This window comes from Chelon labrosus (assembly GCF_963514085.1).
Source record: "Chelon labrosus genome assembly, chromosome: 22".
In the NCBI taxonomy this organism is placed as follows: Eukaryota; Metazoa; Chordata; class Actinopteri; order Mugiliformes; family Mugilidae; genus Chelon; species Chelon labrosus.
The window spans coordinates 2,949,117-2,975,072 of record NC_140355.1 but is presented as its reverse complement, the minus strand read 5'-3'; the positions used below and the strand labels follow the sequence as shown (position 1 = coordinate 2,975,072).

At 41.2% G+C, this 25,956-nt stretch overlaps 1 protein-coding gene across 2 annotated transcripts in view; it reads right to left on the bottom strand.

The window, feature by feature from the left end:
* Window positions 1-25,956, bottom strand: part of tcf4 (transcription factor 4) — a 212,010-nt gene that overhangs the window by 136,289 nt on the left and 49,765 nt on the right. For both annotated transcript variants that reach the window (XM_084572010.1, XM_084572009.1), the window contains exons 4-5: window positions 16,260-16,315; window positions 15,244-15,319 (exon numbers count right to left, since the gene is read on the bottom strand). In XM_084572010.1, coding sequence (XP_084428136.1) covers window positions 15,244-15,319; window positions 16,260-16,315 — 132 coding nt within the window. The remainder of the gene's footprint in view (window positions 1-15,243; window positions 15,320-16,259; window positions 16,316-25,956) is intronic.

Genomic DNA, 25,956 nt, shown 5'->3' with positions numbered 1-25,956 from the left:
CATCGTACTTTCACTTTACAACATCCAAATGTTGAGTTCATCTGAACAAATGACTGGTTTGTTTCAGCGTTTTCACTTTTTTTTTTCTTCCTCTGTTGGTTCCTTTTGGATACCTCTCTTTCCAGGGCACACACACACACACACACACAGGGAAAATAACACACACACACAGCCAGTTTCACAACAAAGACTGAGACTGTGCCATGCTGCTGCAGAGGGGCCAGTGCCACGTTGGCAAAGCCCAGGGGGCAACTGCTATCTCGTGCCAACACTTCACACACACACACACACAAACACACACACACAAGCGTACACAGAGGACATATCAGTATTCTAGCAGCGTTCCAGAGTCGACTTCTGCGCCTGCTTTGTGTAGCTTCGTGTTCGACATTGCACACTTTTTCAATAGAAACATTATATATATTTGCATTTAATACAAATCATTGGCTCAGACACACCTGAAACATGCTTTAGATCTTCCTCTCTAGGTCTGTATTTTGAGGGAAGCGTTTAAATCCGAAGTGAAGAAAGAGTCTCACGTCTATGAATACCTTAACCTATTTTAGAATAAGTTAGGTCGTGCACTATTTCATCTTCCTGACATGTACCAGATAACATTGGTGTGTTTTTAGCTCCAGTTTTTACATTTAGATTTAGTTTTCATTGAAGCATAATGAAGTAACCGGGATTATTACTGTGCACACTGCATTAAATGGCATATTTACTATTCACTTGTTCACGCTGTTTAAAGTTTAATACCACATATATTTAATTTATAGCTTACTTTCAATGTATTTAAAGAACAACTTTCATTCATTCCAGTTTAACTTAACTCAATAAGGTAAATTTAGTACTACTGTGTGATTGGTATTCTCTCTTTCGTTTTTGACATATGTGTTTATTGCCACATTGCAACTACTCGAACAGCTAGCCTGGTGTAGCCAGACTCAGTTCTTTTCAGAATATGAATCTGGTAACACTCCATTTGGACTTCATTATATGGTGTGTTTAAACTGATACAGAGAAAAAAAAATACCTCCACATACAATTGGTTCGTCAGCCATTCATCTTCTGTAACCGCTTGTCCTGTGAGACATCAGTGCTAACCTCCTTGCCACTGTGCCACCCTGGTTAGACAACCAATCAGAGATATTTTGTTGTGAACAAATTCAACTCCATGGCGCTTTATCCCTTACTGAACAAAGCCTGGAAAAACATTTGGGTTTGCGCTGCGGAACCTTGCTGGAACATACTTAGTTCCCATCGTGTGTGGCCCAAGACCAGCTTTCCACCACAAAAACTTTGTGGGTAGGGGTAAGTCGGGCTGGCTTCCAGACTACTCCAAAAAATATTTGTCAAACTACACTACACATCTAAAAGCAGAATCCTTACAATCTTACTGATGTGCTGTAAATGCTTTTGCAGTTGAGTTAAACTTGTCAAGTTTAATGATAGGTTCTCCAAACATTACACTGATACATAGCCTTTAACAGCACCAAGTAAACCTTTTATACAGACCAGCAGATTAAACTGACACGTTGCAGAAAATTGTGAAGACAACAATAAGCTGCTGCCATAGATTGAGGAGCAAAGCATCATTATTAGCTGTGTTCAGGTGCCATACCACAAATACTGCTATCTGCCCGTGTCATCACACACCACATACCCACACTTGAGTGATAAGCTCTTGGTAAAGCTCTGACTCCACACTTTCACAGGTGTACAACAGCATCCTGGGAGTATTTGTCTAGCTCATTTGTTCTTCCTCTCCATGTTCAAGTCAAATAGATTGACTGACTATTAAATCTAAAGAACAAGTCCGAAAAATGACAAGCTGAAGCTGAGAACAAAGTGCGCTATAACCAGACACTGGACGTTCTTAAGCACCAAGTATGCAGATTTCGGACTTGCTTACTTGACAGCGCAGACTTGACATGTTCAACTCAGAAGTGCAGACTTCAGAGGAAGGGAGGATGCAGTAAAACTGAAACAGTCAGAAAATGTAGTCTGGGATACCAAATCCACACAAGTTACCTCCTGATCACTTGCACGCATGAGTACATTGGTACAGTACTTGGGCAGCCAGTGAAAACACTTCACAAGCACACAGGAAAATAAAGAACATAAGTACAGACAAGGATGCATATTGAGAAACGTCGGAGTGTTTTACCACCTGCAATCCAGTGTTTCAAAGCCCCATTCAACCAGGAAGACCAAATCCTAGAATGAAATACACTTTAGAGATTTCTACATGTATGCAGACATGTGCGCTCAAAGGGGAACTGTTGGGTTTCTCTCAAAAGATCTTGACCTTATTATGTAAAGTACCTTGAGGCACATACAGTATGAGATATGATTGCCCCCCCCCTCCCCCCCCAACTTTCTTTATCCTGCCTATTAAACATATTAAGCTTTTACCAATAGGTTGTTTTTCTAGCTGTTTGGAAAACCAGACCTGTTTGAATCACTGAACTTTAAGATGTGCACTGCAATCCACAGGTTTGGAAGTAGGCTAATATACATTCATTCATTCATTCATCTTCAGTAACCGCCTGTTCCTGTTAAGGGTCACGAGTCTGCTGGAGCCTATCCCAGCTGTCATCGGGCGAGAGGCGGGGTACACCCTGGACAGGTCGCCAGTCTATCGCAGAGCTAACAGCTAATATACAGCATGTCACAAATAATAATTATTACATTATTACAGCAATAATAATGAAAAAAGCAATGGGATTTTTTTAAGTTCTTATGCTGTATTCAGCGAAAAATGCCACCCTCACTGAGGTAGAGTGGATATAGAAGCCAAATAGAGGAGCACAAATAATATGTAATGTTGTATTTATAGCCAATTAGCATGTACCAAACCTTCTCCAAAAAAGTATGCCAATACCAATACTTTTTTTTGAACTGATCCACCCACCCACCCCAGTGTTTTCCTTCTCTCCACTGCTCGCTGCCCATACATTTATTTGTCTCCCTTTATGTTTTACACACTACTCTCACGTGTTTTTTCATTTTTTTTTTACCTGACTGTGCATGCTTCCCTGTAACTTTCTGCACCAACACTGCCTCTCTCTTCATTTCTCCATATCCTTCTAGCTCTCTCCGACTCTCTTGCTGCCTGTCTTCCTTTCATCTCTCGCCATCTGCCTCCCTCCATCTACCTCATCCTCTCTCTCTCGCTGACTCGCTCCTCGTCTCACTCTCTCTCTCTCCTGCCCCTCCCGCTCATCTCACTAAAAACTTGGCAGTGATCCCCGTCGTGTTTTTTTTTTTTCCTTTTCTTTTTTTTTTTCCTGCAGTACTCGTTTGGGGGATTGCGAATGAATGCGATCCAATCTAGACCTCGGCTAAGAGACATGAATTTTCATTAATTACAACCTTGTCAGCAAAAGCATTATGGGAGCTGAATATGAAAATGCTAATGAGGGGAGCTCATTTGCATATTTTTCTTTGTTGGAATGTCATTAATTATTACGTTTTATGATGATGAATGCAGCTGTCGATGGCTGGCCCTCCATGCCTAATTAGCTATCAGAAAATCCTCCGATCAAAAAAATGGATAGGGATCTCAAACTTTACCAGTCGTTTCGCACCTCTTTCACTTTCTTTTTTTGACATCCCATCAGTGTTTGTGTACTAACAGGGTTCTAGTGTAAATGACCAATTCCTGTTATTAATGCTCAAGATCAAAATAACTATATTGATCCCCAAGAGCCCTTACTTTTACTGTCCCTCGTATTGCTCCACCCTTTCCCTTATTTTTCCTATTTGTTGTAGTTATCAGTTTAGCGCTAACAGTTCCATCCTTTCCTTTGGCTCTAACTTTCTCCTTTAAGCGTTAAGTTACAGCTGGTCTTAAATCTGGTCTTGTAGACTTGGTGACTTGGTATCTTTAGTCCTTTTAGTCCTTAAGTCCCTTTCCAAGCTTAGATGTGCCCTTAGGTTTTTGTGTCCTGGCTCATTTTAATCTAGTTCTTATGTTCTTGCTCATTTAATACTAGATAGTGACCTTTAACTATACCCTTTATACCTTGCTTCCTTAGCTCTAGTCATTTAGGTATACCTCTTTTAACACAGAAACCCTAGCCCTGTAGTCTTGAAGCCACTTCATGTGCAGTAATCCGGTCTTGAGTATTTGTTCAAGCTCAATAAGCAGTTTTGTTCCATTTTTTTGTTTTTTCAATCTCGTCCTTTACCATTGCGTCTTTAGCCTTATCCTTTCCCCCATTCTTTTAGTCCTTGGTCATTTACCTAACCAGGGTGATTTGATCTCATCCCCTGTAGCTCCATGTTCTCAGTCTCAGGGCTTTTCTTTTGGTTTCTTTAGCTAAAATTATACAGTCTTAAAGCTCCTTTTCCCTGCCACATTTCATTTAGCCCAGATAATTCAGTTGTAGAATCCTTACTCGGGGCAGCTTTAGTTCTTTTTTTGTCTTTGAGTCCTAGATTACCTCAAACCTTTTTTTCTTTCAGTAACTTTTCCAGTTTCTTTTGGTTCCTGCATGCTGATTCATCAGCAGATTCAGATTTATAGTTAGTTTAACATTCTTACTTCAAAAGATACAAATACTTACTAGCACCTACTCTGAAAATCTGTGGTGTACTAGAAGAATCAGCTTGACAAATTCAGTCAAGTCGTAACTAGTTAGCTAGCAGGGTAGCAAAGATTAGCTAAATTTATTTAACAACCTTAACGACAGAATGATGAACCAGCTGGCCTGTCCATCCTTTCATTATCATTCAAAGCAAACAAATCAGATTCGAATTGAGAAATAAGTAACTCTGTTCAGTTATGTTGAGATGGTAAAGTTGGAAACGTGGACAATCGTCTACCTATGGCTGCTGCAACCCACAGCCTGACAACTTCCAATATGGCCGCCAGAAGATGCATTACCTCACCTTAAAGTCCCGTCCTAATGTCCCTCACCTTCCCTTCTTTTCCTTTTTCCACCTCTCTTTCTCTATTGTCTAAAAAGTGTAACAATGAAGACTTAACAAATCCCCCCTCCAAAAAGCTACTAACGAACACCCCCCTCTTACTTGGCTTAATGAATGCCAGGCTTAATTAGAGCACCATGATGTCAGACGCATTAATTATCAGTTGGCTTCGTTTCAGAAAACACACTGTCTCTTTCTCTGTCTGTCTTTCTCTCTATCTGTCTGTCTCAGTTTCTCACCACATCCATTTTTCGTTTTGTTCTTTTTTTCTTTTTCCTCTGCTTTCCATGATTAAATAAAAGATTCTCAAACCCAATCTTTCACGCAGATGTAGAATAAATGGAATTCTGCACAAAATGTATTTTTTATGTATGGTATTTTATATCTAAATCTGATACACATGTGATTTGTTTATACATATATGTGACTAGTGACTGTATGTATAGATATATATATACACACACTCTATGTGCTCCATCATTCATGGTTTGGTATACAGAACATGATGATGTACGGTGTAGGCAGAGAGAACACAGCAGTTGATATAACTACCCTATGTAAACTTTCTATTTCATTATCAGTATACTCCTTTTAGTTCTGGTCTTCCTTGCTTAAACCAAAACCGTAAGCTAAATCAGTAAGCTCAAATATGCTACAAATCTCAGTAAACCTTTTCATTTTTAGTGAAAACATCACATTGACTAACTCCTTATACGTCATTTAACCAAATATCAATATAAAAAAATATTGATTTGAGCAGCTTTAAACCTGGCTGAGAGTCTTAAAAAAAATATTTTCAGGCATTCCAGGCTTTGCTAGTGTAACGCAGCAACTAAGATATATTGTGTAGTGCAACCTGTTACTTTTAGGCCACATTGAATAGCTTTACCGTCCGCTTTGTGTTGAAGTGCCAATATCTGCCACCAGCCAAAATGAAAAGCATGCACTTCAATTCAGGTTCTTACATGCAAATGGTTAGATGTGTAGACCTGTACTACATGGCCAACAGTTTGCATGTATATAACATTACTATCAAATATGGTAAGTGAACATATGATCAAAATCATGGTTGTTCATATACAACCTATACTGGGGTGACTTTCCTTTGAACACCGGCTGCAGGGATTTGAATCCATTTGACTTCAGTATCATTAGTGCGGTTGGCCGCTGATTTTGTGGGACAACGTTTGGCTCAGATTCAGTGGTCGAGTTCACCCCAGTGGTGTTGGATTGGGTTGGACTGGAGGTTCATCAACACCACCCTGGAAGAACCACCTCTTGGTTTTGCATGTTGAAATGGGAAAGAATTTTTGTCACAATGTTTGAGACGCGCTACGTCTAAATATCATCGTCCACTGTCAAATTAAGACCCTGTACCATGACATACAACCCTATACCAAGAGATTATTTAAGGAAACTACCGTTTCAAAACCAATCGGTTTTAAAAAAACAAGGAAGTTTTTCTTTAAGGCTTGCAATGTGAATGTAGCCCGTGCCTCTCTCAGATGATAAAATACAGTTCATCTTTGGCCTCTGGGAGCCAACTGAAGAGCTCTTTCTTTCTCTCTCACTCTCACAATAAACATACTGTTTAATGCTGCACATCTCTATCTCTCTCTCTCACCTCTTACACACAAACAAGCACTCTCTCTCTCTCTCTCTGTGCCACACAAACACACACACACACACACACACCGTAGCGTGGCTGGCCAGATGGGACTCTTCCACATGACCAAGCCGATCAATCAACACTGAAGGGCCCAGGTGCTACTACGCACCATTTCACAGTCTGTCACACACACACACTCACACAAACACACACACACATGCCACATGCACACATACATAGAGACACTGCTATGCGTGCACACAGATATAGCAGTAGAGACATGCAGAGATAGAAAGATAAAGGACACACACACGCACAGTGTAACATGAGTGACCCAAGCTTGGTCTCTAGGGGCCTCATCTGGATGGATGGCAGAGGATGGAAAAGACAGACCAACAGATAGGACAGATAGACAAATAAGACACATAGAGAGCCAGATAGGGGGACAAACTGACAGTCACAGACAGACAGATAGCTGAATCATGTGAGGGATTCTCAGCAGTTTGCTCTGTACATGACTAAACCTGCACGCAATGTGTTTTTCAGTAACAACCAGATCGATTATACCTGTGTTTTAGGTAGTGTTAATGTTTGTGTTAGTGTTTGTTCAGGTTTTTCGGAGTAGTTTGTGGAAAAGGGCTTTGCTACATGGCAATGTTGGGTTTTGGGACTGGCACTGGAGGTAGTTTTATGGTCTTCTGTTTTGCTTGCAGCTCCATCATCATTCTGTCATTTTGTTTTTCCACGTAAACACGTAAGCCCAACTGAACTGCAGCAGGAACAGGAACAGGCCACAACTCTGTAATTACCACGGTTATGGTTATGTTTCAATTTGCCAGTGCTCTTGACCACATGCAGTTTTCTGTATGGACATGCAACAGACATATCAGGGGAAAAAAATGACATTTTCTTGGTGAAATGAGTCAATTCTGGCAATAAATCGAGGTAAACACAAAGATTTTGATTCCTCGATTCCTGCCTCCAAAATTTAACAGTATAGTTATTTCTTATAGGCTCGCTAGCTCCTATTTTATTCTTTTCCAAAAGTGACAACTAATTCTGACATTTATTCAAGAAACATAACATCGTTATTCATAAATTACTCCAAGACATCCCCATCTCCCAATCAGAAGCCCTGAAGTGCTCCCCGATGAACCGCTCCCTTCGCATTTCACATTTCCACCCTTCACCCTCTCGCCTTGACGAGACCTATTATTACTATGTCAGATCTAATTACACAGACAATTTACGAGTGACACACAGCCCCTTCAAAACAATAATATACTAAATACTCCGCAGTGGCTTACATTGTGCGTCTGTGTTAATGCACTGAAGTCAGCGCAGCACTAATCAATTTATGACATCCATTCAAAATAGGAGACGGTGGCTGTTCAGTTTCATTCAGTGAGGACAATTGAAAGAAGATCGTCAAGGGCGGGCCAGGAAATCGTAGCTGTTACAAGAAAAAATACTCTATTTCATTATGTTTTCATATGATTTTCTTCTTCTATTTTTATTATTAAGAATCTGGCTACATGGATTAATATATATTTGTATTTTTGTATTCTAATTGATCCTGTATTTTTGTCTTTTGTGTCTATTGGGATTCACCTCTGGATATTATGTAATTCTGTAATAAAATCACTAAAGGGGTATTAGATGTTTTGCTTTCATCCAACTATTAAAATGTATCTCCAGGAGTACATTGTGTTACAAAACCTTAACTCACGCCATGTGACTGAATTAAACGCAGGTCTCGTGAAATATTTTGTCATTTTGATCATTTGTGCCACCGCATTTTCTCCTCGTGTCTTCTCCTTTTCCTTTCGTCTCTTGTTCTTATTTAAAAATTCTAAGCACAAAGAGCCAGACCCAGCACAGAGAGACAGGGGGGCGACCTTGGCACCACACCCAGCTGAGGTCAGGGACTCCTTGGGTACAGAGGTAGACAAGAGAGCCTGGCCTATATGGAAAAAAGAGTGGGTGAACGTGGAGAGAGCAACAGACCGATGAGGGGAATTAATTAAAAAAATAAATGTAGTCAGGAATAAAACAAATTATGTTGGGAGTAGAAGATCAAAAGCAGGAAGAGCAGCGATGACAGGAAAATGACAGACCTTATCAACTTCAGATATATGAGAATGAGAGAAAGTTAGCAAACAAGATGGACCAAAAGAACCAAGGCAAAATTTGGAACAAGAAATGGTGAGAAGAAAGGAGTGAGAGTGAGCGAGAGAGAGAGAGATGTATTTCTATATAAAGTGTCCAGATGTGACCTCCTCAGAGGGGGGCCAGCCTCGTGGCTCAACACTCATTAATAAGGTCACACAGAGGTGAGACAGACGGCTGACTCACTGCATTTCAACACAAACAGCCAAAGGAGGAGCAGGGAGCCAAGATCATCAGGTTTATACGTTTTATTTACTCAACAGTTCTGCTTAATGCTGCATTTTTGGAATATAGATTACTGGAAATGATTTTCAGCACAAACCGCAGTGTGAACAATACATCACTGGCGAAAGCTTAAAGCATAAAGTTAAAAATACACCTTCACAGGTAATAGATCAATTAGGTAAGTGGAATTTTGTATATAATCAGGTACACACATTTGTAGTTCCCAAAGGTCCCCCTTCATGACTTTAGCAGGCTGACATTCATGGTTATGGAAATGTCTCAGGGGCTATGATGTGAAAGTTCCGCTCACAATCCTGTTACCCTTGGGGTGAGGTGAATCCTTAATTTTTCATCAGGCACCATGAGGTCAACATTTTGATTTGTTCATGAATACATGCAAACTAATGTACTCAGCCTTCAGTATCGCATTTGAGTCAAGGAAAACTTGTGTGTTGCCTCACACATTTAAGGAGAGACAACGAGATTCTGCTCTCTGATCTTAAACTTGAACCCACAATAAGAAAATAATGCCACAGCATACACTATAGGATATTATTAAGATTGTCATGTCAAACTAGAGAACAATGAGTAGAGTTCTTCACACAATCTTAAATGGAATGGATGTCAGCAAAACGGAGACTATGGTGAACCAACTTGTTTTAAATCTACTATCCAGACACCAGTCCAGTAGTACTGCACCAGCAAGCCGGTTTGTTCAAAACCAAAATTAAAAAAAGGTTGATTGAGAAAATGGTTGGGGAGACAGGGACTCCAGGTCTCTGTTCTTCAGAGAGAACTGGAGGTGAAATTTTGACCTGTCGCATTTAAAATCCGTCTCCAGGAGTATGCTAGCTAATCTAGTCTAAAGCGCTAAGGCTAGCTTTACAACACCATCAGCTGCTCCGTGTCCCTTTAGCCTGAAAGCCAGGCCGACTTCCCGATTTTTTTGTGGCAGAAAGTTGGTCTGGATTCACTCCATTGGGAACTGTTTTTGCTCTGGCAAAGATCTACCGGATCAATCGAATCATTTGGGTGGCCTTTATGAGGTGATGGACAGAAGAATAACAGCAACGTAGTCACACACGTCATCCGAGGACTGGGGAGTTAAGTTGTTTAGAACAGAACGGATCTGATTGGTTGTAGGACTACCCAAATGCATGTAGAGATGTTTTCTTCACAGTATCAGTTAAAAACTTGTTTGATATTAATTGGGATTGCTCGACACCTCAGATTAAACAATCTGGGTTGAACCTTGGTACGATTGTTGGGATTGTTGTGACTCCAAACACCTGTAGCCGGGTTATGACATTTGTCTGGTTTCACTTTTGGTGGAGTTTTGCTGGGAGTTTAAAACTGCTCAGTTAGATAAAACAAATAATTAAGACGCATAAGAAACTTAGGGTAAAAGCTCAAAAAACACTTGCATTACCCCGCAACTGTGAGGAAATTTGGGGACACAACTACACGTCAAATTTGTGCCTGCCAGAATGAAAGCAGCAGAAGCTAAAATGAAGCAGCAGCGCATCAGAATCTGACTAAAGTCGCATCAGATCGTTTATTTATAACAGAAAAGAATGTGCTTACAGGCTGAAACCACTGAGATCTCATTTACTATGTAGGTGACAGTTACAGTGTTGAGGGGGGGTATCAGGGTGGTGCACCTGCTCTGCAAAGCAACTACACACAGGTATTCACACAAGCGCATACCGAATAACCACATATACGCACAAAGACACACATGAAAGCTACAATCACACAATAGCTCTTTTACACACAAACTTAAACACAGCACAAAAACACTTTCACACAAATGCGCACACACAGATATCCAACCATATCTAAACATGAAAGCTATCATTACACAATCTGATACAAAGACGTCAAAATGAATAGCTACACACAGACACTGAAACCTTCGGGCGAGCACAAGCGCACAACTACGTCACCTAAAAATGAAAGCAGCATCACACACTCAGGTACAGGCACAACAAATGACAAGGTGAACTTGAACACACACATTGACACGCACACACAGACAAGAGCGCACACTCCCTCATTTGCACAAAGAGTACACACAGACAGAAACGTACGCACCCCTACGTTTAACCACATTAAAGTGCGCACACACAGAAGCTTACATCACACACTTGGCTACTGACACAGAAACCTGCCAACTTGCACAGAAACTCACACACAACCGCAAACCCACAAACACACACACACACATAAAAAAAACCCCTTTAATCGCAAATTCACACACAGACCCAATAATCATTAAACCACGCACACAATTTACGTGCACAAAAATACACACGCCCATGCATCGCACACAAATGCGCGCACTTATATATATTTGTAAGAGCAGGTCCGCATTTACACGCACATTAACAAATAAAAGACACACACACACATCTTCTGATTCTGATTGCTAGATCGCTGTGTGCGCGCGCGTCTCTCTGTGTGTGTGTGTGGCGGCAGATTAATCTAGTGGGGTCGCTGAGATGACACTAATCCCTTCGCTGATTATCTAGAGCATAACATCACTCTAATCTGTTGGTGGGGGGGTTAAGAAAGACAGACAAGGTTAGAGAGGGGGAGAGAGAGAGAAAGGGGAGAGTGAAAGGGAGAGGGAGGGAAGCTGTGTTCACACTCAACATGTTCAGGTCGGGTTCATTAAGCTCAGAAGTGCTTCTTTCTTCGCTGGTTTAAACCACGTCTGAAGCATAGTCTATACAGACTGCTGCCATTCACCACTAGATGCAAGGGATTGTGGGTAGAAAAGGGAAGTTCTGCACAGGTGATCCAAAAATGATGTAGACAGTATTGATACTGTACATTCTATTGAGCTGTTTAGATGATTCTACCAGTGAGACGTGTCATTCGATCAACAACCCTACAAACGCAAGTCAAAGAAAGTGGAAGACAATGAAAATCCTTTTTTTGTAGCATCTGTGCAGCAATATGGATAGGACACAAAGATCATGATAGTAAACGGAAAAATGCGTGTGTTGGTGTAATGCTAACCAATTTGTCATAAGAATGACTAAGAGAGAAGATCATCTAGGGCATTAAGTTTCTAACCATAATCTCAGTTTGATCAAATTAAAATTAGTCATTAATACACTTTAACTTCAATTACTCAGCATCTTATCTCCCAACTGCCACGTGCATGGCATTAAGTATGTAAAGAACTGAGAAATTTGGTCTTGTTCCCGAGGTGAGCAAGAACAAGAACAAAGTTTGTCCTGGCTCAAGTGCAGAACTCCAGCTAAGTCCTCATAGGGCCCTGCCACTGCAGCATACGTCACACGTGCTAAGCATTGCGGGAATTTGACAGAAACAACTGGACGACGAGACGCACTTTCATTATTTTCGGATGTCGGCCAGTCAGTTTGACTCACACACAGTATGCCGATCTCTTCCTAAGAGAGATTAGCGGTCACACTGCGGATATTAGTACCTGAGAGATCACAGAGCAGTGCGGTTGCTAGCTAACCAGATTAACCACGCCCACTTTCAACAGCCTTAAAAAGGAACTACTGTTTTTTACAACCTGGACCTTATATCTGGCATAAAATACGATCGTTTACTCACCCATATAACTTTTGTGTAATTTGTAGTCGTTAGGGAGATATTTAGATCTTTAGATATTTTTCCAATTCTGAGGTTGTGGATGAACAATAGCAGTAGCAAATTACAGGTAAACAAGCCGACCGCCGCAGGTGCGCATGGCGCTCAGAGATGACGTCATCCAGGTCAGAACGCAGATCTAAATATCTCCCAAACGACTACAAATTACACAAAAGATATATCGGTGAGTAAACTATCGTATTTAATGCCAGAAATAAGTTCCAGGTTGTAAAAAACAGTAGTACATCTTTAAGTATGTTTCTTTCAATATGACCCATTTCTGGATATTATGTATGTAGTGTGCAACCACACACCAGTTACCCAGAGAGACCTATGCCTCATGCGTTTCCATTTAAAGATCAAAATATACATTTTTATAGGTAACATCAATGGCTGTGTCCCAAAGGTGAGTACTATGTTTTAATGGAATTGCTTTAATGGAAGCATGTTTACATTTCTGAGGACTAATTGAGTGGTTTGACAAATCAAAGGTAACATCAAAGACTGTTTCTCACGCTGAAGTTGAGATTGGCCCAAATGAGGCGAGTAAAATTGTATCAAATGCGCCGAAAACCAACTCATCAACCGCTCTAGTAGGCGAAACGCAACCACGGAGCATCACATTACAAATGACCTACAAAGCTATAGAAGTCACTTGGCAACGACAGGACAAGTGGTCACCAACCTTAACTGATAGTCTATCAACTATCAAGCAACTATGTGTGAATCACCCAGAAACACCTTAGCATCAAACCGGCCACAACAGGGTGTTCATTCATTTATGAAGAGGAACTGGATTATGGACTCAAAGGTGAAGTGTCTCTTGCATTATGTGGTCCAATGGACATGTGCAGTGTCAATCCGGCCACACACACACACACACACCCACACACACAAAGAAAGAAAAGTCTATACAAACACTGAAAACAATCTGATTTTACCAGACCAGTGTACTGAGGAATGATTCTGTTAAACCAGAACAGTCACAAGTAGAAAGCAAACATGTTTTCTTGAAAACTCTTGGCAATGATGGAACTCTGTGTGTGAGTGTGTGTGTGTGTGTGTGTGTGTGAGTGTGTGTGTGCGTTCCATATCCCTGGCTGTCTCTGTCCCTTAGCGTTATCATTATCAAAGTAAATTGCAGCTCCCGTGTGCCAGATGAAGAATACAATATTTCCATTTCTTACTCCGCGTTGTCGGTTCCCTCTTGGCCCGTGCAGACACATACCATAATCACAACACTGTCACAACACATCGCACTCACAATGGATCACTCCAACAAGGAACCCTCCACTCTGAAGTTTTACATTTCTTTTGTTTTGCTTGTGCATTCACAACCAGGATTAAGTTCATTTGATAATGAAGAGAGGAAAAAAAATGATTTCACGGAAGTTTCAGCAAGACAGTATTAAAGATTCATGGACATTTGATCTCAACACTTGATCTTAACACATGCATGGACATATTAAAACTTTTAAAAAATGATCTAATTATAATTAAAACAAAACACTTGTGATCCTTAATCACCCCATAAGAAATTGCAGGTAATGAAGAATTTTAAGGCTCTTCATAAAAGAACATTTTGATAATGTAATGCTCGGGTTACACCTCCCTGTCAATTTGGCTGCATAACTACGGGCTGTAATTGGTCCGCTTGATAGCAGGGTATTTTCTGCTTTAGTATTTTCGGCTGCTTCCCCATCTCCGCAATTTTCAAACTGATTGTTTTGGGTCAATAAAGATGGAACACACAACACAAATGGCTCGCACCGGCGTAGGTTACGTGCGTAGGCTATGTGCGTAGGTTATGTACGTAGGTTACAGCATCTTTGACCGTTTTGGACATACAATGTCATGACTTCATAATCTTATCCCATAAGACATTTGTGTGCAGATTTCATAATTATGAATTCTTGTGGCTAAAACCCAATCAGTTGATTTTTGTGCCAAATGTTAATATCCTGTTCATGAGAACGGGATTGACAGAAGGACTGGCGGACAACCAGAATTTTAAAAAATACACCAAACACACATGTGCTTTAGTTGTCTGACAACTAAACAGAAAGTTAGAAAAAAATGTGAGCTCACTTTATACAAATGAGAAGAAGAGAGAGGGACGGAGAGATGGAAAAAGAGGAGGTAGAGTCAGATTGCTGAGAGCTGACATCTTCCATATTTGATGCATCCAGTCAAAGGCAATTAAGCTCTGTGTAGTGTGTGTGTGTGTGTGGGGGGGGGGGGGGGGGGGGGGTGCATCTGCATGTGTGCATTTCAGTGATTATATATAGTGTATGTGTGTGTGTGTGTGTGTGTGTGTGTGAGTGAGTGAGTGAAAGAGACTGAGAGAGAGAGAGAGGCAGATTATCTGTGTCAGTGGCCATTTGCTCACAACTGGCACCACATCGGAGAGAGCCAGAGGCAGAGAGCATCATGGGTAAATGAGCACACACTGCTTGGCGATTTTCCACACAGCGGACCAAGAGAGGGAGAGAGAGAGAGAGAAACTGCATGCCAGATGACCTGTCTCCTCCAGTGTATGCTAGTGTTTCACTAATTCTCCGCAGACACACACATACACACACTACTCAACAAAGCAGCAAATCCAAAATTGATGGCAGGGAAGCCTGCAGACTGTAAAATAATAACCCACACAAACTTAAGGTGCACAGTACCTGCTAGCCTGGAATTGGTGTACGGAGGTGAGAGGCTGTCGTGTGATGCCATGTATTGAGACCCATCCGCATAACTCTGGAGAGGGAGACAAGACAGGAATTAGATTTCCTTACAGCAGTGGCATCATCTGGAGCACTTGTTGACACTTGTTGGCTCTAGCAGCAGTCAACATACTGCTGAATGGACTGATCTACGTTTCTCACATGTCCATTTAAAAGCTGCACAGAAAAAAAAATCTAATATCTTGACACTTAATGGGAAAATAAGTGTGTCGCCAAGTGACGAGAGATTCTACCTTCACGTTCGCACACTAGATATGATGCTACCATATTAGTTTTAGCTTAGTCTCCACTTCATAAGTATTACAAGATTTTTAGAGGTGCTGGTAGGTAGATTTTATTTTACCTTTGAACGGAGAAAACTTCGGAATTGATCAGCGGTCTGCAGCAATTAAAACTTTCCAAAACGTTCCATTGTTGTGGCAGTTTTAAGCCACAAGGAAATAACCATTCTATTTCCCGTGCTTACCTACTGTATAAAGGTGTGTCTAACCCCTTCATCTCAGCCCTCAATCCCCACCATCCATGTCCCTGTCTTTTTTTCACTTCCTCTCCCCTCTTTCATTACAGGAACCGGGGGGAACAAGGAGTGGAAACTTCCTGAGACACATCCCATCCTGAGTCTCACTCCCTGATCTCCTAAGGCCATTTTCCGTTTCCACAGTCCACCCTCTTATCCCTTGCCTTCAACCCCTTTCATTTATCCTCTTTAGCCCCTTAGTTTAGTATCACCCTGTCTCAAATTGAGAAATGTCCAGAACCAAATAGCAGGTGGGAACAGCTACTGAGATAGAGCACTGAAGTTTGTCATTAAATGATGATATGTGAATGAAATGTTCACACATTGCTTCTGCTTCCCCAAAGACTGCATATCATTTTTTTGTCAATAATTTGTCAGCATCACTTTTGGGCCATAATAGTGAACTGCTACTGTAACAACTGCTGTAACTCGTTACCTTGGAAGAACGACTTCCACTCGCCCATGATGCCGCGCTCGTCCTCTCCTCCATATCTGCATCAGAGAGGGGTGGGGGTGTGAGAGAAGAGAAGACTGATTAATACGTGAATGAGAAGAGGCAAAACACAACACAGCGGGAATGACAGCTTAGGGTAAGTTAAAGGGTTGGTGATTTAGAGGGATTGTTTTAAAGCATCCCCTGCAATGAGCTGCATGCGATCAGGTGAGGCATAGGAATAGAAAGAGTGAAAAGAGTGAAATCCTGATCAGCATGACTGAAAATGAAACCAACAAGCATTAAAAGACTGTTCAGTAGGAAAAAGTAAACAAAAGGTGAGTTTAAATGCATTAAATAAAATAAAAAAAAATGCTGTACTTTATTGTACATGTTTCAAATCATGGGCATGTTTTCTTTTTTTAATGTTTTAGTTCATACTTGCTACACTGAACATACTCAATTTTCAAATTTGCATTTAATCACTCACATAATCAATGCATTTCAGCCTTAAACATGCACTTACAGGATTAAATACTCGGTATTATTACTCTGCTGTGTCTAACTACAACTACAGCAGCATAAATCACTGTGTCTCCACTCTCCGTGTCATTAAACATTATTGATTATGATTGTAGAGCCTTTATTGTGTCTCGGTGAAATTTAATGGCCTTTTAAGCCTCCTGCATACCACTAATCCCACTGTCATCGCACTGGATCAGGACGTTATATCTGACAATGTCAGGCTGCTGAGCGAGAGGTCACGGGTCACCTGATAATGGCGCTAGATGGAAAGTCAGGGGATCACCACAATTGTTACAATTCATCCTGTGAAGGGATAGGAGTGTGTGCCAATCTCATGGCTTAGCCATCAAAAAAATGCTGAGATATTTGTAAAAAAAAGATCTACTGCCACTTTTGTCCTCTGCATGTACCTATCCAGGTGACCATACTATGAGCTATGCAAGACACCCAGGGAGCAGATTGGGGGGGTTTAGGTGCTCGCTCAAGACAGAGGGGATCGAACCAGTGACCTCACAGTCCCAAACCTGCTTCTCTAACCACTAAGTCACAGCTCCCCCAAAGACAGAGGTTCAGAGACATCAACATTGTCAGAGAGAGAATAAAGGATATATTTTTTACAGGTGGATCAGTTCATTTAAGTCGCATGAAATGTGCAAACGCTGCGCTCTCGAATAACACACACACTCACAAACACACAGTCGTCTCATTCATTGTAACGCACAAATCTCTCCTCAATAGGCCCTCCATTGTGCCAGCGCGTGTATAGCGAGCAGCTTACATTCATTGTCGACTCATTTGGAATGTCAGCTTATCTGTGTGTGAGCGCGTACGTATAACTGTCTACGCGCGTTTAGCACAACAGAAATAAACTGGTTCACTTACAAAAAAACATAAATAAAAGCCTCTTGGAGTGAAGCCAACGGTTGCTACCTTAACCAAAGCACCTTTGGGCTACGTAATTGTACAATGGGATGGAAATGAATGGAATAAATGGAGGTAGTGAAAATTAGGGATAGGCTGCATTTGTAAAGCGTTAGCACGCGTTCAGCAATGATATGAGTCGAGGAAACGTATTCACTGAGCAGTGCGTGCAACAAACGTGAATGGTTGGATTAAAAACGCATACTTTGTAAACACACACAAAAAAATGCGGTATTGCTAATTTGAAACAAAAACAATTAATCAGTTACCTTTAAGAAAACATGCACCTAGGATTTAGCTTGATCTAGGAATCAAGCTAATTGGCACCTAGGAATTAAAATGAGCTGAATTTGTGGAACATGGAAATGGATGGATTTAGGATGGATTTGGAGAACAAATTGAGAGAGAATACATTTAGTTGTTTGAATTCGGAGAACATCAGAAATTTAGGAAACGCAGACTCAATCAATGGATTTAGGGAAGATACACTGCATTGTTCTGACAGAGGATCAGGTTCAGGTGAGAGGTTTAAATAAACACATTTAATTAGTATTTTAATTTAATTAGGATTTGAGGGAACACACACTTTAGTGAATGGAATAAAGGAACACAGTTTGTACTTTGGTAACAGACGTAGAGAACACACTGGATCAGTCTGATTTAGGGAACAGACACTTGGTTCTTCAGATTTAGTGAACACGCGTTATCTAATGGATTTATAGACGCCTTCACACCTATATTTCGTTACAATTCGGGGAGTAATGCGACAATGTTGCAAATAACTTTGGTGGTTTGATTCCTGTTCACAGGTTAATCACGATAAAGTTCTGACATACCCTCAACACTGCGTTCTCTCAAACACTTGTGTGATTGGTCATAAATTTGCAGAAAATTTCTGATGCCTCACAGCAAGAAGGTTCCATGGGCCGACTGGGAGCCTTTCTGTGTGGAGCTTGCATGTTCTCCCTGTGTCTGCGTGGGTTCTCTCCAGGTTCTCCAGCTTCCTCCCACTGAGGAACATGCTGGTTAGGTTCATTGGTGATTCTAAATTGGCCGTAGGTGTGCATGTGAGTGTGAATAGTTGTCTGTCTCTCTGTGTCTCGCCTGGGATAGGCTCCAGCCTCCCCGTGACCCTTCACAAGCGGCTACAGAAAATGAATGAATGAATGAATGAATGAAATCAGGGAATAATCAAATCGAAAGAGCAGCGAGCGTAGACACTGGCATTTAATGCTGCCCTGTGGTTCATGAACCAGTGTTCATCCATGTGTAGAAAACAACTTTTACATAGGTACTGGTTTCCCCTAGGCTGGATGTAACACTGTATATGATGTTAAGGCTCACACTTCTGTTGGATGCGCACTCTTTCACAGATGCATAAGGTAAACATCTTGGCTATACAGTATAATTATAAAGTACCTGGCCGATAACACTCAATAAAAATTGTCCAATGACAGAGGCTGGTGTCAGTCATGTGACTCTATGTTAACTTCTGTTGGTTCATGGGTGAGAACTCAACATGAACAATAACTTAAATCCAACAACATACAGTATGTTTGTCATTTGGGCTTAATAAACCGTACTGAAGGCGTCATTCATGTTTTCCTCCCCCTATTGTTCAAACTTACTGGTCTGTTGTGCTTAAAAAAGACAAATGGTTACAAAAATGGTTACAAATCTGTGTGTTTAGGACCATCCTCCTGCTATACATGGACGTAAGCACCTGCAAATGTCCCTAGCTGAACGCTTTACTGTCACTGAATTATTTTAAAGTAAGTATGCTGCAGAAACAAAATTCAGAAAAGAGAAAACACACACAAAAAAAAATGTATTATCATGTGTTGTGTCCATAGGCTATGAGTATAATATGTAATTTAATATAATATAATAATATAAAGACAAGATTGACCGGTCTCGCATGCAAACACATATTTCATTTTAAATAATACAAAGAGTGACTCAATGGTAATACTCGGGTACAGGCCTGGTTTTGTCCTCACAGATCTCACACACACATACACACATCGGCTAACTGTATTAATAGGAGTCTGTTTTGTGTCAGGCAGGTCTTAATAGGATCAGTGTGAGAGACATGGGGCTGTCTGTCAGTCTAAGTTCATTAACTGATGATAGATAACCTGCTTTCTGTGTGTGTTTGAGGGAGAGAGAGAGAAAGAGAGAGAGAGAGAGGTATGTATGTGTGCTTATAAGAGTGTGTTTCCCTGCTTGTGTGTAAATTCTCTCTCTCTCTCTCTCTCTCTCTCTCTCTCTCTCTCTCTCTCTCTCTCTTGTGTAATTTATAGCCCTCAATCGGAGGCCTTATCAGGTGCAGGACACATGGACGCCTCCTTCTCTCCTCCTTCTCTCCTTCTCCTCCACATCTTTCAACTCCTGCACACCGGCGGTGCATTTTTCTCTTCTCCTTTTTCCTCTCCTCCCTCTCATTCAATCTTCCCCTCCTCGTACGTTTCTCAGTACAGAGAGATGCTCCCTTTAATTGCTGTACTCCTCGTCCTCTTCTTCCCCATCTTCGCTGCCACTTCTCCTGCATCTGGACAAACTGTCTTCAAACTTTTCTCTTCTACTTTTAATTCATTTACTCCCTCTGCCCCTCCGCTGTTTTCCAACAGGCAGCATTTGCTCGACAAAAATACACATTTGTTGCCGAAGTGTCGAAAATAGCACAATTACTGAAACGCGACACACCCTTATTTCAGTTTTCTTAAAAATTTAGCAACTATTGTCAGGCTTGACTGGTTCCCCCAGCTGGTTGACAGTTCCAGTGACTTCTCATCTTACCCAAATTTAAATTACGATAGTAGATACATTATATATAACAAGCCACAACATTAAAACCACTGACAGGAGAAGTAAATAACATTGACCATCTTGTGACAATTCAATGTTCTGCTGGGAAACTATTGGACCTGGCATTCAATGTGGATGTTACTTAGACATGTAGCACCCACCTAGAGTAGACCAAGCACCTCCACCCCATAGCAATGACACTCCTTGATGGCAGCAGCCATCCCCAGCAGGATGCAGGCACACACAAAAACGCTTTAGGAACAACTAAAAAAACATGAAGAACAGCACAAGGTGTTGACCTGGCCTCCCAAAGCCCCCCACAACATTCTGTTGCCAGACACCACAGGACACCATCAGAAGGCCCATGTCCATTCTCTGATGAGTCACAACTGTTTTGGAGGCACAAGGGAGGCCTACACAATATTGGGTCATAATGTTATGACTGATCGGTGTATAAATCTGTTTGCCTTGATAACAGTACGTCACGACTGGCAATATCTTGGTGATTGTTTTAGCCTTGAACATAATGTAAAATGTATTGAGTCTTACCTGTATTTTTTGTATCTTTAATATGTTAGACACACATCAAAGTAATGTTGGTATACAGGAAACATCCCGTTCAACCACTGTAGTAATCATTACTGTGGTGACCAAGTACAGAAAGACATCTGTCCATCATTACTTCAGAATACGAGGGTTAGTCAACCCAAAAGATTTCAAAAACTTTGAAAGTTAGTCCGTCACAATGTCCAACATTGGTATGGAACTGCTTCTCAAGACCAAGAGCTGCCTCTGCTGCAGAGGATAAGCTCATTAGAATCACCAGCCTCAGAAATCAGCCGTTAACAGAACCTCAGGTTGGAGCCCACATCAATGCTCTCAAGAGTTCAAATACCAGACACATCTCAGCGTCAACCGTTCAGAGGATACTGCGTCAATCAAAGTTCTTCAAAGAAACCACCACTGAGGGAACCCAACACAAGAGAGAGGTGCTTGGGCTTAATAATGAAAGCACTTGAAAGGATAGGTGTGTCCAAATTGTGAATGTAACCCTAACTCTAACCTTAACACCTTAACTATCTAAGCCTAGCTATGAAATGGTTAAATGTGCTATACTTGCCAACTGATGGCAGAAAGCAAGGGCTATTAAGTCTGTAATAAAGAGCATGCAAATTGCATATAGCCTACTGTAGTGTATTAGGGCAAGAAAATGATGTTGGCAATTGAAGACTGCACACAGAGATATACACACACATGTTGATGATTGTAATAAATGGCTTCTGATTGACAGAAATGAGGACAGTGGTCATGCTGTGAGAACATCAAGCATGTGTGTGTGTGTGTGTGTCTGTGTGTGCGCACACCTGTGTGAGCTCTATAACCCCACTGTTCTCATCTGGTCTCCAACCAAACTCTCTAATTAACTGCAGGCCTGCTCCAGCCCCCAACATACACATGTCAAAGGGTGTGCGGTGATCAGGCACAGTCATCAGATCTGTTGAGCTACGTTTTAATTGCTTCAAAATCAAACACACTTGCTCACTGATATGTTCCTAAAAAGATTTTCATTTCTTGTTATTCTTTGTCGTGTATGAAAATTGCCGGCAAAATGTGGCCTTCGCTCTGCTTAAAGGTTCCACAAAATACAGCAGTTGAATCACAAAAAAAGAGCAATGTGTATTTACAGATGATTAAAAAGAGACTGTGATGGTTTTCTGACCTTCATGTTCACTAAGATAGTCTCTGAAGACATTTTTTTAGCCAGACTCTGCTGTTTAATCAAACAGTTTTATAACTTCCCAACTGGGAACATCTCAAACACTACATTTCCCGGTCTAACAACTGCGGTCGTAATGAGCTGTAACTGCTTTTATTGGAACTGACTCAAAAATGTAAGAGCTGTACCTCTAAATGAAAATCAAACCAAAACCCCTGTTGGTGGATGTTGCTGCTGTGAAATAATTTTATGTTGGTTTGGAACAAACGGCTCAATATATTCAAGGCAGAAGTGCCTTACACTGCAGTTCAGCCAATGCCCTCCAGGAGCTGCTGTAATAAAATTTGAACTTTACTGTAGCGAATTAGCCTGGAGGTCAGACCAACTGCCGCGTCCACGATTTATTGTGTGGTGGAAAGCTGGTCTGAAAGCCACGGATGGGAACCGGTTATGCTCCGGCAAAGATCAAGAGGCGCCAAGAGAAGAACAGTGACGTCATTTGAGCAGCGTGGAGGTGAATTTGTGTAAACACAAAAAGGACTGATTGGTTGTAGGGCTATCCAATTGCACGCAGGGGTATTTTTTTCTCTGCATCGGTTGAAACAAGTCCCATAATGAATTCCAAATGGAGTGTTACCAGGCTACCAATTAATCATCTATTACTGCTTAAGCTTGAGAAGGGGTTGTAGGAGCTTACCTCACCTGACAACAAGGAGGGTTCGAACCAAGAAACGTCTTGCTGTGAGGCGACAAAGCTGCACCACTATGCTGCCACACATTCGCTTTCTTTTTTATTGATCTTTATTATTAGGTTTTTACATTTCTGCTCCTTTCCCGTCACTGTCACCTCAGCTAGGTTTTCCTTTCGTTAACCTAGTGTCAGCTGCAGCTACATCCTATTTAAGCAAGTCTATTTCAGCTTCCCCTTTATACGGAAACTCTTTATCAAATGGACATTTTGACTTCTTTCAGCAGTCTGGTTCCAGCTGCCTTTCAGCAATGTATTGTTAATTGACACCTTCACTTTAACTGAACTGTCTTTTTCAAGTCTGTCTGGTGGATCAGCTTTCGGTACATCCGGTTTCTTTCCAGCATCTATCACTGTGACTTAATCCAGTTTCAGCTGCCACTTTAACTTCTCTCAGAACACAATTTTCATCCACCACTTCAATATTTTCCAGTAAATATGTTTGAACTCATTTAGTTATTGTATATATTTCATCCCAAACTCGAGATCAGGGCCTTAGTCACTGCTGTAGTATTGATCTTATATAATTCACAGTATTGGGGAAAAAACAGCAGCAGGAGTAGAACTGTAGCAGTCAACATGTAAAGATTAGGAAAATAGGTCATTCATAGTGCAATGTAAGTAAAATTAACAAGAAAGTAATGTTAAAATCCACAAATCTGACAGACTAAACAAAAGTCAGCAACTGTTATTTGAACTAACAAACTGAGAGGGCACAGGAGAAGGGAAGAGAGGAGGTGAGGAGGTGAGGAGGGAAGAGATAAAGGGTTTGAAGAAGGGGGAAAAGAAGATGAGGGAATAAACATGAAGAGGAATCAAAAACAGGGGAGGAGATGAGGAGAGAAAGAGGCAAGAAGGAGAAATTAACTAGGGAAGGAGAACCAAAGTAAAGAAAGGGGAAGAAACGGGGAACTGCGGGGAGGAGGACAGGAGGAGAGGAGGAGAAAAAGACAAGGAGATGAGGCATGCACAGAGAGCAGGCAGAGCCAGGCAACGATGGAGAAAACAATTAGTGAGAGGAAACGGGGAGAGGAGAGAGAAGTGATTTGGAGAGGAGGTGATGTGGAGAAAAAAAACAAACAAAGATCATGACATTATAAAACCAAAGCCAAAGGGTGGCGGGGGATGTAAAAACATGAAGGACGTCACTCAGATCTAATTCTGTCATTTTATGTAACACAAAGGGAAGCTTCTTGTACTTTCGCTGAGCTACATGTTATTATTCTGGTTAATTACACACAAACACACACACACACACACACACACACACAGTAAAGTAAGACAGTGAGATTTAAGTCAGATTACATCTCTGTATCTTCTCCTTTAAAGCTGCTTTACTGTCTAACCCCCACAATCCCTCTCTCTTTCTGAGTGTGTGTGTGTGTGTGTGCGCGCGCGCGAGAGTGGACTAGAGGAAGTGATGTAATGAAGGAAGTGGACCGTGTCCTGTTTTGTTACATGATTTCTGCGCTCTCTCCTCATCTCCCTTCTTTCTTTCATCTGCTCACCTCTTTTCCTTCCTTGCTTGCCTCCACTTCTTTTAACGTATTCAACTTTTCATCTTCTTCACTCCTTGCCGCTATCTCATCTTCATCTTCACTTCTTTCAGTCGCTCCTTCCCCTATCTTCTCCCTTTCTTACTTTTCTTTTCTCCTTTCCTTCTACTCCTTTCCCAAACTTCCATCCAATCTCTTCCTGTTGTTTTCTTTTCATTCTTTTACTTCTTACCTCTACCCCAGTTTTCCTCTATATACATCCTTTAATTTTCTTTTCTGTCCCCATTTTCTTCAGTCTTTGTTAGTTTTATCCCTCTCTCCCAGCTTTCATCCATTCCTTCTCTTTATTCTGTCCTTCTCCTTTTTGCCTCTTCGGTCCCTTTTTCATTCCCACTCTTTCATCTCCTTTTTCCTCTGCTCTATCTCTTCTCGTCTGTTTCCATCTTCCATCTATCCTCACAACTCTCATTGTCTTGCCTACATTCTTTCCTTTCTTCCTTCCTTCTATTCCTAACATTAAGAAATCAGGGTCAGAGAAGCAGCAGTTATAAAGACAAGATGAAGAGGAAAACATCCTCTCTCCAGACCCGCCCGCAGAGCCTTTGAGCAAGGCACGGCAGCAGATGGCACCCCCATCTGAACTTTGCTACACAGAGCAAAAAAAAAAAAAAGTACTCTCCTCCCGTCTCCGTGGATACAGAGCTCTGATGGAGAGGACAGTTGGAGATGAAGATGGAGATGCCAAATCTTTTGACATCTTGTTACCATAGCAACGGACTCTGAGAGGACGAGAATGACCATCATCAGGGCTACTACTGAACAACATGTATCTGATGCAAGAATAGATTTCAAATGATGGAGCTCCATTCACATTCACATTCCATTCACTCCATCCCTGACCGAGCTTTACTGGTTTGAGAATTTTTTCTTGAGAGAAAAGTTTGGTACCCAGGTCACAAAACGCAGGACCAACTGCTCGCCAATAAAACCTACAACGTACACTTAAAGCACTTAGTAAAAATGTGAACATGAACAACTCTGCCTCCCTCTAAAGTCCCACCTGATTCCCCATGCCTGACCTTTGACACTCCCCTCCTCCCTTGACACATGTGAAAGTGAAGGTAGAGGATGGAGTCAGATTCAGAGTGAAAAACAGAATAAGTGAAAACAGTAATTAAGTAAAATTCAATTCTATGTGTGGTATAAAATGTGGTATCTCTGCCAGAGAGGTGCGCGACTCGCAAGCAGTGACAGCGATGGTCAACCAGAAGGGATGCGGCGACGGATGACAGCCAGGAAGCTCTTCAAATCATTTTATTTAGACCGAATACAATTGCTGGTCAGACTTTTATCAGAAATATTGAATATTGATTGAACTGAATATTGAGTTTCAACACCTGGTCAATCTCTTTTACATTTTAGTGTGCCATACGCTTATTAGGAGCATTTTAAGATGGCAAAAATGCCAGAAAGAATTGCTTTAAG